We start from the raw sequence: 22,416 nt of genomic DNA on the forward strand, positions 1-22,416 counted from the left end.
CCTCAAGGCTTAAGATGAGCCAAAGTTAAAGAGATGTTTGAAATAATTGTTTTTGAGGTGTTTGCAAAAAGAGAGAGAAAGGAACATCGTAATTATGGTACAATATGTGTGTTATCTCCAATAAATCAGGATTTTAACAACTATGTTCAATGTATTATTTTTTAATGTTTTCTTCCCTCTGGGTTTTTTAATCAGATACCTGATTAGGGGATTTGCTTTTGGGTTTTTATTTTAATCAGCCACCTAACATTTTGATTAACACTTGTATCCAAAGGAATTCACAATAGTTATGCTAGGAAAATGAATTTTCGGTATAAAATTCAATGAATTTTCATCCAAGGAATTACAAAATGCATTAAAAAAAAGTGATGCGCAAAAAGCACGCCATGGACTTGGTCCAAACCGTACGCAAAGAGCCACGGCGCTCTTAGAACTGCTCCTTCCCATTTCCTTTGGTTGGCCCTTGCGACATCTAGAAACAGGAGGGGAGAGAGTGAGCCAGCCTTCAAAACAACGCCCCCCACCCACCCTGCAAAATCTAGTTTCCACCTGGTGAAAAGTCCTGAGAATACTCTAAAGATACTGAGAGTCTCTTCGTTTTTGAGGAACATCTCACGTAAGCACAGGAACCAATAAACTTCTGGCCTGCAGAAAACTCCTCACATCATTGGGAAAAAAAATCTTTGGAAAAGAAACATCTTATTCTTAGGAGTATAATAAAAAAATTAGAGGGAACACTGCTCTGGGCTGCCCAGAGCAAAGGGTGTGTTTCTTTTCTCTGGGTGCTGGCAGAGGTTTATTCCCTGTCCAAGTGCCCAGAGAAAGGAAAATGCTTTGTTTACTCTGGGCTGCCAAAGCCTTCTTAAGTGCCACTGAAAGGCTCCTCTGGCAGCCCAGAAAAGCCTAAGATGGCTGGGATTAAAGAGAGAATGACAGGAAACTGGCTGGGCCTTCGTGCCGCTCTCAAATTTGCTATGAAATGTTTCCGGGCTTGGGTTCTTAAGTACAAAATGATTCTTAAGTAGAGGCAAAAAGATCTTGAGCTCCCGGTTCTTATCTAGAAAAGTTCTTAAGTAGAGGCGTTCTTAAGTAGAGGTACCACTTTACTGTTATATAACAGAGGTCTCACACTGGAACACTTAGATGCTTTGCCCTCAATGATTTTGACCAGGAGATGCAACAAGTGCGGGATGTGTAAAATAAATTCCCTTTAAAGCAGTGATAGTGAACCTATGGCATGGGTGGCACAGGTGGCACATAGAGCCATATCTGCTGGCAGGCGAGTCATTGGTCTAGCTCAGCTCCAGCACATATGTGCACACTGGCCAGCTTATTTTCAGCTCACACAGAGGCTCCGGGAGGGAATTTTCAGCTTCCGGACGGCCTCTAGGGCAGTGTTTTTCAACCAGTGTGCCGTGGCACACTAGTGTACCGCGAGACATGGTCAGGTGTGCCGCGAAGCTCAGAGAGAAAGAAAGCAAGAGAGAGAGAAAGCAAGAGAGAAAGAAAGCGAGAGAGAGAGAAAGAAAGCAAGAGAGAGAAAGAGAACAAGAGAGAAAGCAAGCAAGAGAGAGAGAAAGAGAACAAGAGAAAGAGAGAGCAAGAGAGAGAAAGAAAGCAAGAGAGTGAGAGAAAGAGAGAGAGGGAAGGAGAGAGAGAGAAAGACATAGAGGAACGTAGGGAGGGAGGGAGAAAGAGAGCAAAAAAGAGGAAGGAATAGAAAGAAAGAGGGATGGAGAGAGAGAAAGAAAGAGGAAGGAAGGGAGAGAAAGAGGGAGGGAGAAAGAAATAGAGTGAAGGGGAGGAAGAGAGAGAGAGATTTTTTTGTCCAAACTTTTTTTTAGCTCCCCCCCCCCCGCTCATTGTGCCCCAGGGTTTCATAAATGTAAAAAATGTGCCGCGGCTCAAAAAAGGTTTGAGGGGATCGGGGAGGGCGTTTTTGTCCTCCCCAGGCTCCGGAGAAGTCTCTGGAGCCCCGGAAGAGTGAAAAATGGGTCCACCAAAAGTTGGGAAATGGGCTGTTTCTGGCCTTCGGAGGGCCTCCAGGGGTGGAGCACAGACAATTTTTGCCCTCCCCAGGCATTGAATTATGGGTGTGGGCAGTGAAAGGCTACCAAAATTTTTACTACCACACAGGGGCGTGGCTTATGCAGGACGCCCTGCATTTTCTTTCAACATCTTTCAGTGCAAATTGGGTGCTCTGGGGTGGAGCTCCGTTTTTGCTATCTCACTGCGTCCCCCCCCCCCCCCAAAATCCGGGCAGTAGCCCAACTCTGGGTGTGGGCACTTGCGCGGGTGTCATAGTGTGTGTGCACATGCTTTTGGCACCCAAGGGAAAAAGGTTTGCCATCACTACTTTATTTATTTATTTATTTATTTAGATTTGTATGCCGCCCCTCTCCGCAGACTCGGGGCGGCTCACAACAAGTGAAAAAAGACAGTTTGCGACAAATCTAAATTCCTACTAAAAAACATTTTAAAAACCCCATTTTCTAACACACATACATACACACATACCATTCATAAATTGTACGCCCAGGGGAGATGCCTCAGTTCCCCCATGCCTGACGACACAGGTGGGTCTTAAGGAGCTTACGAAAGGCAAGGAGAGTAGGGGCAGTTCCCGGAGGGGGGAGTTGGTTCCAGAGGGCCGGGGCCGCCACAGAGAAGGCTCTTTAATACATCTCCTGCACATTCTAATGCTAAAGCCGGCATGGTTTTGCCAAGAGGTAACATTTCATGCATACAGACGGCGTCGCGATGGCGGCGTTACCTTATCGGTTAATTTTAAATTCACCCCAGCCATGAGGATCAACTCAGCAATATCTTGCCTCCCGTGCTCTGCAGCAACATGAAGCGGACTCTGTTGCCTCTGAGGGCAAAAAGGAGAATCGGAAATCAGCACTGCAAAGAATTTGGGAGAAGCATCCAGCCCTAACCAGGGGATAAAATAATGTGCTGAAGCTGAACAGATTTCTTCAGCTTCAACCACAACAACACAAGAGCACACAACAGATTTAAACTTCATATTAACCGCTCCAAACTTGACTGTAAAAAATATGACTTCAGTAACCGAGCTGTCGAAGCGTGGAACTCATTACCGGACTCCATAGTGTCATCCCCAAACCCCCAACACTTTACCCTTAGATTATCCTTGGTTGACCTATCCAGATTGCTAAGAGGTCAGCAAGGGGCGAGTACAAGTGCACTAGAGTGCCTTCCGTCCCCTGTCCTATTGCTCTCCTATATCTCCTATACCTTTCTTCTATTCCTACATCTCTTCTTCTATTCTTTCATTGATATGTTCTATTCCTATATCTTCTTTTCTATTATTTCTTAGATATATTTTACTATGAGCATCTCCTCTATAACCTTCATCATGTATTTTATTATGTGTATATAGATATATACCCACTAAAACCTTCATTGTGTATTGGACAAAATAATAAATAAATAAAATAAAAATAGTCACTTTTACACAATTGCAAAAGTTTGGAATCAAGTCTCCAAATGTAACTCAAAGTTTGAGCTGATTAGGAATATATAAGAACACAATTTTGCCTGGGCAATGATAGGGTCACATCTAACCCATATCCTGCCTCAAACCAAAACTCTCCACCAGAAAACCTAGGTAATTTCAATGGCCTCCTATCTTAGTAACTTTTAATTCCTCTTATATGGCATTGCCTTCTCCCCAGTGATGGGCTGCTTGAATTACCTCCTACCGGAGTGCCCTCGGATGCTGTCACAGGTGCGTGCATGCCCACCGGTTGCACACATGCCTGTTGGCACAAGATTTGGCTTCTGCGCATGGGAATGCACATGAGAGCAATATTTCAGCGATTTTCATCGATATTTTTGCTTTCGCACATGCGCAGAAGCAAAAAAACCCAGCAAAAACAACAAAATCTTGCTCTCCTGCCTGTCCTTGTGTGAGATTTGAGTTGCTGCACATGCACAGAAGCCAAATCTCGCACAGGGGTGCATTGGGGGCGCACAGCTGCGCACGCATCCCACCATTTTCTACCGGAGCTGCACACCAAGGCACATCGATTGTGGTGCACCACTGCTTCTCCCAGACATTCGTTTAAGCCTGGGAGAAGCAGTGGTGGGCCACAAAGGGGATGATGACGATGAATTAGGGGAAGAGTTTTGCAAACACGTTATAACCTGCTGCCAAAGCTTCGGTAGGTCTAAAACATTGGCCGCCATAATTTTAAAAAGCCTTACATTGTCGAGAACGTCAAGGTCACATTCAACATCGATGAGAAGCTTGACAATGGCTGGGTAGTTCCGTAGCACCGCAATGTGCATAGCTGATGCATTTTGCTGTGGGGGGGAAAAAAGCAACATTAAGAGAGCCCCTCGGTGGTGCAGTGGTTAGAGTGCTGTACTGCAAGCTGCTTCTGCTGATCACTGGCTGCCAGCAGTTTGGCAGATCGAATCTCAGTAGGCTCAAGGTTGACTCGGCCTTCCATCCACCTCTCCTGCCCGGCTCCCCTCCAGCCTCACGCGGCCACCTCCCGAAGCCAGGAAAGAGGAAAAAAGCGAGAAATGCAAAGCAAATTGCTTGCTACCCCAGCAAGCGACATTGGTGAGGTTGTAAATTGAGGACTTAACAGTTCACTTGAACGATGATGATTGTTGGCTTGTCTCGGTTAGCTATGCTATGAAGCCTTCGACAATACCGACAATACAAACACAGAGCTTAGACACGAGTCCCCCGACTCAGGCAAAAGTAAAGTAACAAGGAAGTGACTGGGCAAGATCATGAGCTTTTATAGCTTCAATGAGGACATAGCCTTGAACATTAACTCTGCAATTAAATGTTAACTCTTTGAGTGCACATTAACCCTTTAAGTACAAGTTTGGTACAGTTTACAATATGCAGTTTATAATGGCAATCCCTAACACACATGTACCCTGTACTAACAATGATCATTCAAGCCACTCTCACCTGGTCACATGACCATCAAGCCACACCCACAAAATAAGCCACACCCACAGTGTGGCAGTAAAAAATTTGGCTGCCCATTACTGTCTGTGGGTGTGGCTTGGTGGGCATGGCAGGGGAAGGTTCCTGCAAAATCTTCATTTCCTCCCGATCAGCTGGGACATGGGAGGCAGAGAATAGATTGGAGTGTGGCCAGTCAGAGGTGGTTCTCCAAACTACTCAAAATTTCCACTAAAGTTTCTCCAGCATGTTCTGTCGGGCTCTCTGGTAGACTCCTCCCAAAAATTCAAAGGTACAAATTTCAGACACACACACGTTTGAAAATTCAAAACAATGTTCTTTATACTGAAAATTCACTTAAACCAAGCCCTCTTTTGGTATAGAAAAGAGCAATCATCTCCAAACAAACTGGTAATTTGTACAAGTCCCTTATCAGTTCTGTGATACTTAGCTTGCAGCTGTGAGGCAATTCACAGTCTTTCTTCTTTCACAAAGTGAAACACACTTGGCTCTGGTTTAGTTTCAAAGCGGGGAAAAATCAGCACACAAAAGGTCAAAGTCAGCAAAGCAGTCACGAAACACAATGATCAGATAATCCTCCACAATGGCCAAACGCACAGGCTGCTCTTTATAGCAGCCTCACTAATTACCACAGCCCCACCCAACCACAGATGGACTCATTTTCTTTGATAATAATCTCTCAGTTGTTGTTGCCTATGCATCGCTCTCCGCATGCGTGGCTGTATCATTAACTCTTGTTCTGAATCCAAGGAGGAGCTAGATAATTGATCTCCTGAGCTATCTACCACACTCTCCTCCTCCCTGTCACTCATGTCTTCTTGGTCAGAGGAGTCTTCATCAGCAGATTCCACCAGGGGCAAAACAGGCCTGCAGCATGTGGATGTCTCCCCCACATCCACAGTCCTTGGGGCAGGAGCAGGGCCAGAGCTAACCACAACACAGCACTGGTCAGAACTTGCTGAAACCCACCTCTGCTCCTGGGCCATGGGGGAAAAACAGACCCAGAGGGTTCAACTTTAATCCCAAAGTGCCCCACAAATAAATAAAATGCTTTCTGATCAGTTTAATGGGCTTCTCCTTGTTCCAAGATAGAGTTGAAGTCATAGAGAAGCCCTGGGAGAAAAATTATCTAGAAATACCATCTTGATTGCTGTTGGATTCACACAGGACAAAAAGAAACAAGTTGACCTCAGGCTAGTTTATTCAGTAATAAACTTTCCTTCCGTACCAAATATGGGAGATCTTTCGTCAGTTGTGCCCCGCAGATGTGAGAAACAAGAACGGGAACTGAACTTTGTTTTTACTATAAATAGGGCTTGCAGTTCATGGTTGGCTGTTGCTGAGTTTCTTTCTTCACAATTTTCCTTGTCCCAGAATCATTGCACACACAGTGTCCACTTGTAATAGTAGCCAAAAGTCTGACACTTCTGGAGTTCTCGGCTTCTCTGGTTGCACCAGGGGATGTTCCAGACAGAGGCAGGGTGGAATAGCAATAGTAATTGCACATAGAACTCTACAATGCTTCATGGTGCTTTCATAGCCCTCTCTAAGCAGTTTAGAGAACGCGCATATTGCCCCCAACAATCTGGGTCCTTATTTTACTGACCTTAGAAGGATGTTACGATGAGTCGACTTTGAATCGGTCAGGATCAAACTCCTGGCAGTCGGCAGGATTAGCCTGCAATACCACATTCTAACCACTGCGCCACCACAGTGTGATCCTTTGAAGGGAAACCCAGCTGAACTCAAAGGATGTGTATATTCCCATTGATTGTCAATCAGTGAAATTGATTGTCAATCAGTGTTGGACAGTTTATTTACATTGAGAGCTTATGAACCGAAGACAAGTTCCTTGTGTGTGCAATCACACTTGGCCAATAAAGAATTCTACTCTACTCTACTCTACTCTACTCTACTCTACTCTACTCTACTCTACGGTTTTTCTTTCAATCAGGAAAAAACAATATAGTAGCATATTCTGGGCCTAGAAAGCCTAGAACTAAGACGCCTTAAACAAGATCTAAGTATTGCCCCCAAGAACATATGCTGCAATGTCCTGCCTGTTGGTGACTACTTCAGCTCCAACCACAACAACACAAGAGCACACAACAGATTTAAACTTAATATTAACCGCTCCAAACTTGACTGTAAAAAATATGACTTCAGTAACCGAGTTGTCGAAGCGTGGAACATCATCATTCTAACCACTGCACCACCACACTGTGATCCTTTGAAGGGAAACCTAGCTGAACTCAAAGGATGTGAATATTCCCATTATTTGGACGTATAGCAGTAGCAGTGGTGGTAGGTTGCTGTGGGTTTGGAGCAGTTCGCCCGTGGCGGGAATTTGCCCCCACTCGCCAAACTGGCAGTGATGTCTGACTGGCCATGCTTCTGAACTGGTCCTGCATTCGCCGGCTCGTGAAAGCAGCTTGTAAAGCAGCTTCTGTGCATGTACAGAGGGTCATTTGCGCAACATGATGGGACAAAACACACACCTCCGACGCAATGCAAACCAGATGTGCAAAAAGCACAAATTTCATGCCGGTGGGCATGTGCATGCCTGCTGGACATGCCGATGCGCCCATGATGATCTCAGAGAGCATAACAATAGTGGCCAGTAAGGGAACCCCCGCCTGGATGTTAGGATGAGTCAACCTTGAGCCGGTCAGGATCGAACTCCTGGCAGCCGGCAGGATTAGCCTGCAATACCACAGTCTAGCCATTGTGCCACCATGGAGGTGCCCCTTTCCCATTCTTTCGAGCTATGAAGACATTCGGGTTGCAGTTCATGAAATCAGTCACTTACGTAATTCAGGGCATCTGTCTGGATTCCTGCGCCAAGAAGAATTTTGGCCATGTCTATGTAGCCATTCAGTGCAGCATAATGAAGGCAGGTCATTTTTTTCTGGGGAGGAAAAGAAAACCAGGAGAACGTCTTCAGGCAATGCAAGCTCACAAAAATCTACTGGAAGTTCTTTTCATATGTCCAGAGGCGGATTCCCAGATGACAATGCCTAGGGGAAGAGCCTTCTCTGTGGCGGCCCTAGGCCTCTGGAATCACCTCCCTCCGGATATTCGAATTGCCCCCACCCTCCTCACCTTCTGCAAGAGCCTCAAGTCCTATTTATGTGGCCAGGCATGAGATAGCTAGTTTATCCCACTCCTGACCATTGAAAGTTATGTGTAGTTATGACTGTGTAGTATCGATTGTTTTTTAAGGTAATGGGTTTTAGTTACAGTTTTTAATCATTAGATTTGTAGTTGTATTGTTTCATTGTTGTTGTGAGCCACCCTGAGTCTTCATGGAGAGATGGCATACAAGAATAATAATGATAATAATAATGATAATGATGATAATGATAATAATAATAATAATAATAATGATAATGATAATGATAATGATAATAATAATAATTTACTAGATTTGTATGCTGCCCCTCTCTGAAGACTCGGGGTGGCTAATAAATTATTATTATTATTATTATTATTATTATTATTATTATTATTATTATTATTATTATTATTATTATTATTTTCGGCATCCCTATACTACACCGATAGCAACCCACTACTGCATACATCCATTTACTTAGTGATTGTTCAGTGTTACAAACGGCACTGAAAATGGTCACTTATGGATGTTTCTCATCCTGATGACCATTGTAGGGGAGGAAAGAAATTATAAATGCAAATAAATACACTGCTCAAAAAAAATAAAGGGAACACTCAAAGAACACATCCTAGATCTGAATGAATGAAATATTCTCATTGAATACTCTGTTCTGTACAAAGTTGAATGTGCTGACAACAAGTGAAATTGATTGTCAATCAGTGTTGGACAGTTTATTTTACATTGAGAGCTTATGAACCGAAGACAAGTTCCTTGTGTGTGCAATCACACTTGGCCAATAAAGAATTATATTCTACTCTACTCTACTCTACTCTATTCTTCTCTACTCTACTCTATTCTTCTCTACTCTAGAAACATAGAAACATAGAAGTCTGACAGCAGAAAAAGACCTCATGGTCCATCTAGTCTGCCCTTATACTATTTTCTGTATTTTATCTTAGGATGGATATATGTTTATCCCAGGCATGTTTAAATTCAGTTATTGTGGATTTATCTACCACGTCTGCTGGAAGTTTGTTCCAAGGATCTACTACTCTTTCAGTGAAATAATATTTTCTCACATTGCTTTTGATCTTTCCTCCAACTAACTTCAGATTGTGTCCCCTTATTCTTGTGTTCACTTTCCTATTAAAAACACTTCCCCCCTGAACCTTATTTAACCCTTTAACATATTTAAATGTTTCGATCATGTCCCCCCTTTTCCTTCTGTCCTCCAGACTATACAGATTGAGTTCATGAAGTCTTTCCTGAAACGTTTTATGCTTAAGACCTTCCACCATTCTTGTAGCCCGTCTTTGGACCTACTCTGCTCTGCTTTGCTCTGCTCTGCTCTATTCTATAAATGAACAAATAAATATTCCTTCTGTATTTCTTAACCAAACCTTTCAAATTAAGTAACCATACCTGCGTTTGGGCATTGACTTCACAGCCAGCTTCCAGAAGCAGATGGATGCAATCACTGTGTCCTCCCTCAGCAGCCAAATGCAAGGAAGTCTTCCCTTCCTGGAAAAAGGCAAGAAAAAAAAATAAGCCTTGGTTTTCCTTTCAATCAGGAAAAAACAATATAGTATCATATTCTGGGCCTAGAAAGCCTAGAACTAAGACGCCTTAAACAAGATCTAAGTATTGCCCACAAAATCGTATGCTGCAACGTCCTGCCTGTCAGCGACTACTTCAGCTTCAACCACAAGAACACAAGAGCACACAACAGATTTAAACTTAATATTAACTGCTCCAAACTTGACTGTAAAAAATATGACATCAGTAACCGAGTTGTTGAAGTGTGGAACTCATTACCGGACTCCATAGTGTCATCCCCAAACCCCCAACACTTTTTATTTTATTTATTGGATTTGTATGCCGCCCTCTCCGCAGACTCTGGGCGGCTAACAACAATAGTAAAAGAAAATATGTAACAATCCAATTTAATAAAACAACTAAAAGCCCTAATTATAAAAAACCAGACATACACACAAACATACCATGCATAACTTGTAATGGCCTAGGGGAAGGAATATCTTAACTCCCCCATGCCTGGCGACAAAGGTGGGTCTTGAGTAGTTTTCGAAAGACAAGAAGGGTGGGGGCTGTTCTAATCTCTGGGGGGAGTTGATTCCATAGGGCCGGGGCCGCCACAGAGAAGGCTCTTCCCCTGGGCCTCGCCAAACGACTTTACCCTTGGATTATGCACGGTTGACCTATCCAGATTCCTAAGAGGTCAGTAAGGGGCGAGTATAAGTGCACTAGAGTGCCTTCCATCCCCTGTCCTATTGCTCTCCTATATCTCCTATACCTTTCTTCTATTCCTATTTCTCTTCTTCTATTCTTTCATTGATATGTTCTATTACTATACCTTCTTTTCTATTCTTTCATAGATATATTTTACTGTGAGTATCTCCTCTATAACCTTCATCATGTATTTTACTATGTGTATATAGATACCGTGTTCCCTCAATTTTCGCGGGTTCGAACTTCGCGAAAAGCCTATACCACGGTTTTTCAAAAATATTAATTAAAAAATACTTTGTGGTTTTTTCCCCTATACCATGGTTTTTCCTGCCCGATGACGTCATATGTCATCGCCAAACTTTCGCCCGCCTTTAATACATTTTTTTTAAAAAACTTTAATAAATAAACATGGTGAGTAATAATCTAAATGGTTGCTAAGGGAATGGGAAATTGTAATTTAGGGATTTAAAGTGTTAAGGGAAGGCTTGTGACACTGTTCATAGCCAAAAATAGTGTATTTACTTCCGCCTCTCTACTTCGCGGAAATTTGACTTTCGCGGGCAGTCTCGGAATGCCTCTCCCATGAAAATCGAGGTAACACTCTATATATACCCAGTAAAACCCTCATTGTGTATTGGACAAAATAAAAAAATAAAAAAATAAAAATAAAACATATGTGTGGCCATTGCACGCATGAATGAGAACTGCAAAACAGATCTCTCATGAAGAAGATGAAATTGGTGTAAGGCATAGGGAGCCTTACTGGGACAGTTTAGGATGGTGCAATCTGGAAAGACAACAAAAACAACAACAACACAATAACAACAACAACACTAAATAGAAGAGAATTTCTGTGTCTCAGGGTTGAGATGTGAAGTTTTGAGTGCTCTCTAAGCTTTTTTTTTTCTTGAAGATGTTTTGCTACCTGATTGGGTTACATTTGCAGTGGGGTCCTTGTTGCTGTCTGAGCTTATTTGTTTTCTTGCAAATGTTCCATTACCCAACCAAGCAACTTCTTCAGTGCCAGCTCTGGAGGAAACAACCAAGAAGCATCTACAAGTAAACAAACAAGCTTAGAGACTGCCAAGAACTCCACAAACAACTAAATCACGGCAAGGGGTCAACCCACACTCAGTAAAAGACCTTGGAATACTAATATCAAATGACCTAAGTGCTAAAGCCCACTGCAACAATATCGCCAAAAAGGCTTCTAGAGTTGTTAACCTGATTCTACGTAGCTTCTGCTCCGGCAATCTCACACTACTCACAAGAGCCTACAAAACTTTTGCCAAACCCATCCTTGAATACAGCTCATCTGTCTGGAACCCATACCACATCTCAGACATCAACACCCTTGAAAACCTCCAAAGATACTTCATCAGAAGAGCCCTTCACTCCTCCACTCGAAACAGAATACCCTACGAAAATAGACTAACAATCCTGGGTCTAGAAAGTTTAGAACTACGGCGCCTAAAACATGATTTAAGTATTGCCCACAAGATCATATGCTGCAACGTCCTACTGGTCAATGACTACTTCAGCTTCAACCGCAACAACACAAGAGCACACGACAGATTCAAACTTAATATTAACCGCTCCAAACTTGACTGTAAAAAATATGACTTTAACAATCGAGTTGTCGAAGTGTGGAACTCATTACTGGACTCAATACTGTCAACCCCTTATCCCCAACATTTCTCCCTTAGACTATCCACGATTGACCTCTCCAGGTTCCTAAGAGGTCAGTAAAGGGCGTTCATAAGTGCACTAGTGTGCCTTTCATCCCCTGTCCAATTGTCTTTCCTTTATCTCATATATCATATATATTTTCTTCCTTTCATATATCTTCTCCTCTATTTTTACATATTATTTTTATATATATTACTTCATGTCTATTCTCTTCCATATGTATTGTGTATTGGACAAATGAATAAATAAATAAGATAAGGATGACTGTGATCACCTGCCTTCCTGCAACCCAACAAGACTGACACGGACTTCAAAGGAGAATCAGAACTGCAGAAAAAACAATTGCTGCCAACCTGCCTTCCATTGAGGACCTGTATACTGCAGGAGTCAAAAAGAGGGCGGGGAAAATATTGACTGACCCCTCGCATTCTGGACATAAACTGTTTCAACTCCTACCCTCAAAACAACACTACAGAGCACTGCACACCAAAACAATTAGTCACAAGAACAGTTTTCCCCCCAAATGCCATTACTCTGCAAAACAAATAATTCCCTCAACACTGTCAAACTATTTACTAAGTCTGCACTACTATTACTATTAATTTTTTCTCATTACAATCATCCATCTCCTCCCACTTAGGACTGTATGACTGCAACTTGTTGCTTAAGATATTTATTAATATTGTTTGCTTCCTGATTGCTTACTTGACCCCTATGACAATCATTAAGTGTTGTACCTCATCATTCTTGGGAAATATATATTTTCTTTTATGTATACTGAGAACTTATGCACCAAAGACAAATTCCTTATGTGGCCAATAAAGAATTCTATTCTATTCCTAGGTTGTGTAGCCTGCTTTGGCTATTACCAAAATTCAACGAAAGGAGTTGACATTAAATGTCTTGTTTTATATTGGGGGGGGGGGGGGGAGAAACATATATTTTCCCCATTTTATACTCACTGCATTCTTGTCATCTAAGTCCATGGCAACTTCTTGAAGTTTCTGTAATACATCTGCATGTCCATTCATGGCTGCTAAATGAAGGGCCGTGTTCTTCTCCTGAAAACCAAGATGACATTCCACATTAAGGAAAAAGAGGTAGAAATGTCCCTCTAACACCCCAAGTCCTCAGAGAGGGGCGGCATAAAAGTCCAATGAATAAACACATTGTTTCCCAATTATGGCCACTTTAAGTTGTGTAATGACTGTAAAGAATATGACTTCAGCAACCGAGTTGTCGAAGCGTGCAACTCATTACCTGACTCAGTAGTGTCAACCGCCAACCCCCAACATTTTCCCCTTAGACTATCCACGATTGACCTCTCCAGGTTCCTTAGAGGTCAGTAAGGGGTGCGCATAAGTGCACCAGTGTGCCTTCCGTCCCCTGTCCAATTGTCTCTCCTTATCTCATTTATCTTTTCTTCCTTTCAAATATGTTCACCTATACTTTTATATCTTTTCTTCTATTCTTTTCTTTACTTATATTATTACATATCTTTCTCTTCAATGTGTATTATATATTGGACTAAATCAATCAATCAATCAATCAATCAATCAATAAATCAACAAACAAACAAACAAACAAACAAACAAACAAATAAATCTGCAGGAAAACCACCAAGCTCCAAGACCCCACATTTCAACCCTGAGCTCTAAATATTCTCCTTTATTAAAAATCAGAGGATGGTGGGTATTTCAAGGTTCTTTCTCCTGCCTTTTCCCAAACCGAGTTTCCTTTTATTTTTCACTTCACTTACCATTCTCAAATACTTTTATTAAGATCATCTTTACGGCAGTAATGCTAAATCCCCCAAAGGGGCCATTTGACTTTATACATTTCTGTATTTCATCGCCTGGAAGCCCCAAGAGGGCAGTACGGCTGCATCTAGCAGATTTGGACATCCAGTTATGAGGCCGCTGCCTTACCCCCGAGGGAGGTTTGGTATATCGTTACGTGGATGGTGTGTGCAGGGAATCCTCGACTTACTACAATTCATTTAGTGACTGTTCTAAGCTACAACGGCACTGAAAACAGTGATGTGAGCCTATTTTTCACCCTTATGATAGTTGCAGCATCCCCATAGTCATGGCCTTCGGATGCTTGACCACTGACTCGCATTGATGACGGTTGAAGTGTCCTGGGGCCAGCCGACCATCTTTTGCACCCTTAGAACATAAGAAGAAGAGCCCTGCTGAATCAGGCCAAAGCCCATCAAGTCCAGCATTCTGTGTCACACAGTGGCCCACCAATTGTCCATGGGGATCTTGAGCAGAAAGAGAAGGCAGAACCCTCCCTTTCCCTTGACCCCCAAAAAATGGTACTCAAGGAAATCCTGCCTGCCTCAACCAACATAGAGGCGGCACTTGGACATCCATTTCAATAACCACCTATGATACACTTGGCATCCATGAATCTGTCTAATCCTGCCTTGAAGCTATCAAGGCTGATAGCTGTCACAACCTCTTCTGAAAGTGAATTCCATAAACCAAGGACCCTCTGGGTGAAGAAATATTTCCCTTGATTTGTCCTCACTTTCTTACCTATGAGCTTTAGGGAGGGCCCCCTCGTCCTAGTATTGTGTGATAGAGGAAATAATTTTTCTCCATCCACCTTTTCTATCCCATGCATGTTTTATACCCTTCAATCAAGTCACCCCTTAAACGCCGTCTTTCAAGGCTGAAGAGACCAAGGCGTTGCAACCTGGTTTCATAAGGGAGGGGCTCCATTTCCTTGACTATTCTTGTTGCCCTTTTTTGCACCTTTTCCAGTTCCATTATATGACAATGAAACCTTTGTCCCAATGAAACCTACCCTTCTGGCAAGCAATGGGAGAAGCCCGATTCACAACAACCAAGTGAATAATTTAACAATTGCAGGGATTCGCTTAACGATGGTAGCCAGAAAAGTCATAAAAATGGGGCAAACTCATTTAACAAATGTTTACTCTACTACGCCCTGGTCTGACCACACCTGGAGTACTGTATTCAGTTCTGGTCACCACACTTCAAAAGAGACATTGAAACTCTGGAGAAGGTGCAAAAAAGAGCAACCAAGATGATTAAGGGATTGGAAACCAAGACTTACGAAGAGAGACTGAGGGAACTGGTCATGGATAGCCTAGTGAAAAGGAGGGCCAGAGCGGACATGATAGCAGTCTACAAATATACGAGGGGATATCACAGAGAGGAGGGGATCACTTTATTCTCCAGAGCACCAGAGGGCTGGATGAGGAACAACGGCTGGAAGCTGACCAAGGAGAGATTCAACATGGAGATAAGGGGGAATTTCCTGACGGTTAGAGCGATTAACCAATGGAACAACCTACCAGTGGAGGTTGTGCACTCCAACACTCTAGACATTTTTAAGAGAAGATTGAACTGCCACTTGACTGGTGTGCTATAGGGTTCCTGCTTGGGCAGGGGGTTGAACTTGATGGCCTTCATGGTCCCTTTCAATAAACAAATAAACAAACATGGGACAAAACTCACTTACTGTATTTTTCAGAGTATAAAACGCACCTCGCCCACCCAAAAGAGGTTGAAAATTTGGGGGTGTCTTATACTCCTAATGTAGCTTTTACTAAGCTCTTTTCCAGCCCTAACTAGGTGCTAATGGGATCTTCTGGGCTTTGCTAGCTAAGTGATCTTCCCTTTGCCTGCTTCTTTCTTTGCTGCTCCCTCCGACAATCAGCTGAGCCTTTTTTTAGCCCTAACTAGCAGTGAAGCAATCTTCCATGCTTTGCTAGCAAGTGATCTTCTGCCATTTTTTTTCAGCCTTATAGAAGTGCGAATGAGTGAAGCAATCTGCTGTGCTTTGCTTCCTTTTGCCTGATTTTCTCATTGTTTCGCTCTGAAGACACAGAGAACTAAAGTGCTTTAGAAACTCTTTTTTATCCCCAACCAGGGAATAAAAAACAAGCATATGGGCTCAAAACCAGCAAACTAATGTGCTGAAGCTGACCAGACGAAAGACTAGCCAGATGAATGTGGTAGGAAGATTATTTTTTCCCTATTTTTTCACCCCAAAAACTAAGGTTCATCTTATACTCCAGTGCGTCTTATACTCTGAAAAATACGGTAACAAGTTTCTCACTTAGAACAGAAGCTTGGGGCTCAGTTGTGGTCCTAAGTTGAGGGCTGTCATATATGTTTGCTTTTCTTTTGCCATGTTCTCCTCAGACGCTAAATAAATTAACAATTATAGGCGGGATTTCTATGGCTTGAAAGCTGAACGGCTCACAAAGCAGTGAAATCCAGGAATACAGTAATCCCTTACTACTTCACGGTTCATCTCCAGAATATCTCCGAGACCGCCTTCTGCTGCACGAATCCCAAGTGACCTGTTAGGTCCCACAGAGTTGGCCTTCTCTGGGTCCCGTCGACAAAACAATGTCGTCTGGTGGGACCCAGGGGAAGAGCCTTCTCTGTGGCGGCCCCGACCCTCTGGAACCAACTTCCCTTGGAGATTAGGATTGCCCCCACCCTCCTTGCCTTTCGCAAACTTCTTAAAACCCACCTCTGTCATCAGGCATGGGGAAATTGATTCCCCTGGGCCCTCTCCGCTTTATGTATGGTCTGTATGAGATGTATGATTCTTTTTTATGTTAAGGGTTTAAAATTGTTTTTAACTATTGGATTTGTATTGTTTTGTTGTTATAAGCTGCTCCGAGTTTCTGGAGAGGGGCGGCATACAAATCTAATAAATAATAATAATAATAATAATAATAATAATAATAATAATAATAATAATAATAATCTGCGGATTTGCTACTTCACGGGTTTTCAAAGGGGGCTTAAACCCATTAAATCCATTGAAAATTTTAAATCCAGTAAAAATTCATAAAATTCTTCTACAGTACTACTATTAAAGAAGCAGGTAGGATATCACACGTAGTTCCAGCTGAGAAACATTATAGAATGACTGTTTAATGCAAAGGGAGGGTTTTAAAAGTCCAAATACTCGTCAAATACATTAAAAAAAAATCTTTCCTCTACTTCACGGAAATTCATTTTTCATGGGTGGTCTTGGAACGCATCCCCCACGAAAAACGAGGGATCACTGTACTTCTCTTCCTAGTACAGGCAGTTTTGGGTTGCTACCAGTACAAATAAAGACGGTGCATCAAGAGCGAACATTGTGCTACGCATGCAGCTTCAGCTCTCCTGCATGTATGTGTGTGCATCCAAGCGTGTTTTTTTGCTTCTGCGCATGTGCAGGACGCAAAATCTTGTGAGGAGGCGCGCATGATTTTTTTTGCTTCCTTGTATGCGCAGGAAGAAAAACCAGGCTGGGATGTGTGTGCCACACACAGGAGAAGTGAAGCTGAGTATGTGCCGTGCAAAAGTAGTAGCAGGAATGGGAATCCGCCCCTGAGTACGTGTGAACCTGGACGTGGATCAAACTCTGAATGATTGTTTGATTTGCTTATCACTAATGGCATCTCAATCAGCTCTCCTAAAGGTTTCATTGTCAACATGACTTGTTTAAATACCAGCGAACAGACCTACTGTATACATGTCTATTTACACAATTTATTTGCCTTCTATCATACTAAGCCTCTCCAGGAGACATACAACATAACAATGCCTTTCCTAAACGTTATAATTCAATAAAACTGGCTACAGCTAACACAGGTGGACCAGAAGGTCCTTACTTGTATTGTTTTGGCTGTTAAAGTTTAAACCACCCAAAGTAATTTGCAGATGGATAGATTCTATATTAAAGAAGGCAAGTAAGTAAGTAAGTAAGTAAGTAAGTAAGTAATAATAACAACAACAACTACTACTACTACTACTACTACTACTACTACTACTTTCGGACAAAGTTGGCTGGGTGATTTGGCGCCAGTCCTTTTTCTGCCCTAGGATACACCACTATCAAAAAAAGTTGCTAAGAAAATTGCAGGGATGTATCCAGATAGTAGGAATCAAACTCTGATTTAAAGATACTATTACTGCTACTACTACTACTACTACTACCACTAATAATAATGATAATGATAATAATAACAACAACAACAACAGAGTTGGACGGGACCTTGGAGGTCTTCTAGTCCAAGGGTAAGTAAAGTTGGCTTTTCCATGACTTGTGGACTTCAACTCCCAGAATTCATGAGCCAACCATGCTAGCTCAGGAATTCTTGGAGCTGAAGTCCACATGTCATAGAAGAGCCAACATTGCCTACCCCTGTTCTAGTCCAACCTCCTGCTTAGGCAGGAGACTCTTCTCTACTTTGTACAGATGCATATCCAACATCTTCTTAAAAACGTCTAGCGTTGGAATATTCACAATTTTTGGAGGCAAGCTGTTCCATTGGTTAATTGTTCTATCAGGAAATTTCTCCTTAGTTCTAAGTTGCTTCTCTCTTTGATTAGTATCCACTCATTGCTTCTTGTTCTACCCTCAGGTGCTTTGGAGAATAGGTTGACTACCTCTTCCTTGTGGCAGCCCCTGAGATGTTTATCTTCCAAAAGAAAGTAATACCGTGTTTCCCCGATAGTAAGGCAGTGTCTTACTATCTTTTTACCCCCAAAAGCCCCACTGTGTCTTACTTTGGGGGTATGTCTTACATTGTCCCGGGCACCGGGGCCGGCTCATCTTCGGGCGCGGGGAGCTGCCGGAAAGGAGGTGGGCGAAGGAGGGCGCAGCTCCGGCCGCTCGCCTCGGAGCCGATCGGCCTCGCTGGCCGCTTGCAGCTGAGCCTCGGCAGGGGAAGCGGCCAGCGAGGCCGATCGGCTCCGAGGCGAGCGGCCGGAGCTGCGCCCTCCTTCACCAGCCTCCTTTCCGGCAGCTCCCTGCGCGCCCCTCGCCTTCGCTCGCCGCGGCGCCACCGCCTCTTCCCCTGCCGAGGCTCAGCTGCAAGCGGCCAGCGAGGCCGATCGGCTCCGAGGCGAGCGGAAAGGAGGCGGGCGAAGGAGGGCGCAGCTCCGGCCGCTCGCCTCGGAGCCGATCGGCCTCGCTGGCCGCTTGCAGCTGAGCCTCGGCAGGGGAAGAGGCGGGTGGCGCCGCGGCGAGCGAAGGCGAGGGGCGCGCGGGGAGCTTGGAAGCAATGTCATCACCCCCCCCCCCGCAATACCACCGTGTTTCCCCGAAAGTAAGACATATGTCTTACTTTCGGGGTATGGCTTATATAAGCCGACCCCCCTGAAACCCCCCATATGTCTTACAATCGGGGGGGTCTTACTATCGGGGAAACACGGTACCATATTTTTCGGAGCATAAGATGCACCGGAGTTTTGGGGGAGGAAAAAAACCTACCTATTCATCTGGCTACCATCCTTAGTCTGATCAGCTATTAAATACATACAATAAATCAATTGAGCATGCATGGAAGTAAAATTGTCCCTCTGAGCATGCGCGGAACTAAAATCACGAAAGGGGATGCATGCGCGAAATGTTGTGATGTGCACCGTTAGGAAAGGTAAGAGGAACCCATCCCTGTAATAGATGCTTATGAGGAAGGTATATTGTTTATTTGTTTGTATTTATATGCCGCCCACTCCAAAAGGGGGTCTGACAATAATCATAAATAGTAAAACACTAAAAAATACCACAATAATAAACAACAATGCAATAAAATATATAACACCCTAAAAAAAACCCCATGTATACATATAGTCATTCCTGATTCCAGGCATGCCGGAAAAGCCAGGTCTTAATGGCTTTCCAGAAGACCAGTAGGGAGGAGATCTCTGGGGGCAGTTGACTCCAAAGGGTTGGAGCCGCCATAGAAAAGGCTCTTCCTCGAGGTCCCACCAACCAACATTGTTTCGTGGATGGGACACAGAGAAGGCCGACTCTGTAGGTCCTTACTGGTTGCAGCGAGGTATGAGGCGGGAGGTGATCCCGTAAATAGTCTGAGCCATTTAGGGCTTTAAAGGTGATAACTAACACCTTGAATTGCCTCCGGAGACTGACAGGTAGCCAATGCAGCTCGAGTAAAGTTGGAGTAATGCGGGCATATCTTGGTACACCTATTATTGCATGCGCCATTGCATTTTGTACCAGCTGAAGTCTCTGAACGCTCTTCAAGGGTAGCCCCATGTAGAGTGCATTGCAATAGTCAAAATCCCCAACTCCTTTTGCAAACCTTGTCTTTGATGCTGTGAGAAGAGCCTAGGCCCAGGAGAAACTCCACCACCTCCAGGTGTCCCTTCTCTGCAGCCAGGTGAAGGGCTGTCCTGCCCATCTTCAAGGAGAGAAACAGAGGAGGGAAAAAGAGAGGTAGGAGGAAGAGAAAAACCAGACTGTGATAATTGCTTATATACAGGTAGCCCTTGACTTATGATCACAATTGAGCTCAAAATTTATGTCGCTAAATTGCCCCAATCAATGAATCAATCAGAATAGAGCAGGGAGGGACTTTGGAGATCTTCTAGTCCAGCCTCCCACTCAAACAGGAAATTCTAGACCATTTTAGCCAAGTGGCTGTCCAGTCTCTTCTTAAAGATGAAGGACTGACAACTTCTGGTGGCAAGCTGTTCCACAAGTTACTTGTCCTTGCAGTTAGGAAGTTTCTCCTTAATTCCAAATCTGATTGTCACCAGTGGGTTGCTACTAGTTCGGGTGAACCGGTCCGAACCAGGAGGAAGCCACCTTTCCCTTTTGGTTAGGGCAGTGTTTTTCAACCAGTGTGCTGTGGCACACTAGTGTGCCGCGAGACATGGTCAGGTGTGCCGCAAAGAAGGAAGCTCGGGTTCCAGTCTCGCAACTTTTTTCTGAGAGAGAAAGAGAGAGTGAGAGAGAGAGAAAGAGAGAGAAAGAAAGCAAGAGAGAGAGAAAGCAAGAGAGAGAAAGAAAAGAGAAAGAGAACACAAGTGAGAGAGAAAGAAAGCAAGAGAGAGAGAGAGAAAAGGAGAGGAAGGGAGAGAGAGAAAGAAATGAGCAAAAAGGGGAGGAAAAAAGAGAAATGATAAAATGATTGAGACAGAGAATGAGAGGGAAGAGAGAGAAACAAAAGAGAGAGAGAAGTGACTCTTGATTTAAAGTATATGATAAAAAGCACCCAAAGAACAAGAGAGAAAAAAACCCCTGCCCTCACCTGTTTTTGGAAATGGTTCAAGAGTGTGTATATACAAACACACACAAGGGGGGGGAGGAGACAGGGATGGAAAAAGAGAGGAGAGTGTCTTAGAGTGTCATTTTGGTTGGTGGTGTGCCCCAGGATTTTGTAAATGTAAAAAATGTGCCGCGGCTCAAAAAAGGTTGAAAATCACTGGGTTAGGGAGCTCTACTAACAAGCATTGACACTTACATGGGTGAATTAATTTGGGTGAATACAAGATTACTAATACTGGAGGGTCATGATTTGCAATGGGGATGGCATGCCCTTCTATTATTTATTTTATTTATTTATTGGATTTATATGCCGCCCCTCTCCGAAAACTCGGGGCAGCTAACAGCAATCATAAACAGTGTACAATAATAATCCAATACTAAAAGTGAATTAAAACCCCTCAATATAAAAAAACCAAACATACATACAAACATACCATGCATACAATTGTAAAGGCCTAGGGGGGAAAGGAATCTTAATTCCCCCATGCCTGGCGGCAGAGGTGGGTTTTAAGTAGCTTACGAAAGGCAAGGAGGGTGGGGCCAATTCTAATCTCTGGGGGGAGTTTATTATTTGGATTTGTATGCCGCCCCTCTCCGAAGAGGGAGTTGGTTCCAGAGGGCCGGGGCCGCCACAGAGAAGGCTCTTCCCCTGGGTCCCGCCAAGCGGCATTGTTTAGTTGACGGGACCCGGAGAAGATCCACTCTGTGGGACCTAACTGGTCGCTGGGATTCGTGCCGCAGGAGGCAGTTCCTGAGGTAATCTGGTCCGGTGCCATGAAGGGCTTTATAGGTCATAACCTACACTTTGAATTGTGACTGGAAACTGATCAGCAACCAATGCAGACTGCGGAGTGTTGGTGTAACATGGGCATATTTGGGAAAGCCCATGATTGCTCTCGCAGCCGCATTCTATGGTATGAGAACACTGAACACTGAAATGCTGCAAAAAAATTTACTACCACACTTTGGGCATGGCTTATTGTGTGGGTGTGGCTTTATGTGACTGGAGGAGCAGGGGAAGGAGAAAGGAAAGGGAAAGGAGAAGGAGAAGAGGAGGAGGAGAAGGAGGGGGAGAATTTATAGGTACATTAGAATTTAAAGGCACCATATTGGGAATCCCAGAACAAAATGATGGCCTAATGGGATCCATCAGCCTTCCCAGTTCATCTCGCTGGGGAAATGGAGTCTACACACAGCCTAAAAGTTTACCTTATCTTTTTTATCCAGCCGCACATCTTCCAGATCTTCCACGATGAACTTCATCACCCTGAGATGACCCCTTTGGGCAGCACAGTGTAGGAGGTTGTGGCCATTCTGAAAAAAAAAAAAT

General features: G+C 43.6%; 1 protein-coding gene across 10 annotated transcripts in view; it reads right to left on the minus strand.

The window, feature by feature from the left end:
* The window catches only part of ANKDD1A (ankyrin repeat and death domain containing 1A), a 350,194-nt gene that overhangs the window by 311,522 nt on the left and 16,256 nt on the right, over window positions 1-22,416 (minus strand). For 7 of the 10 annotated variants that reach the window (XR_011559995.1, XR_011559994.1, XM_070762798.1 and 4 more), the window contains 7 exons: window positions 22,296-22,400; window positions 20,119-20,217; window positions 12,989-13,087; window positions 9,513-9,611; window positions 7,785-7,883; window positions 4,231-4,329; window positions 2,774-2,872 (listed from right to left, as the gene is read on the minus strand). Coding sequence is in view for 8 of the 10 variants with exons in the window: in XM_070762798.1 (XP_070618899.1) it covers window positions 2,774-2,872; window positions 4,231-4,329; window positions 7,785-7,883; window positions 9,513-9,611; window positions 12,989-13,087; window positions 20,119-20,217; window positions 22,296-22,400 (699 nt within the window). In the remaining 2 variants the exon portion in view is untranslated. The remainder of the gene's footprint in view (window positions 1-2,773; window positions 2,873-4,230; window positions 4,330-7,784; window positions 7,884-9,512; window positions 9,612-12,988; window positions 13,088-20,118; window positions 20,218-22,295; window positions 22,401-22,416) is intronic. The other 3 variants (XM_070762802.1, XM_070762800.1, XM_070762799.1) reach the window with 2 other exon arrangements.

The sequence above is a fragment of the Erythrolamprus reginae genome, chromosome 10 (assembly GCF_031021105.1).
Source record: "Erythrolamprus reginae isolate rEryReg1 chromosome 10, rEryReg1.hap1, whole genome shotgun sequence".
Classification (NCBI taxonomy): domain Eukaryota; kingdom Metazoa; phylum Chordata; class Lepidosauria; order Squamata; family Dipsadidae; genus Erythrolamprus; species Erythrolamprus reginae.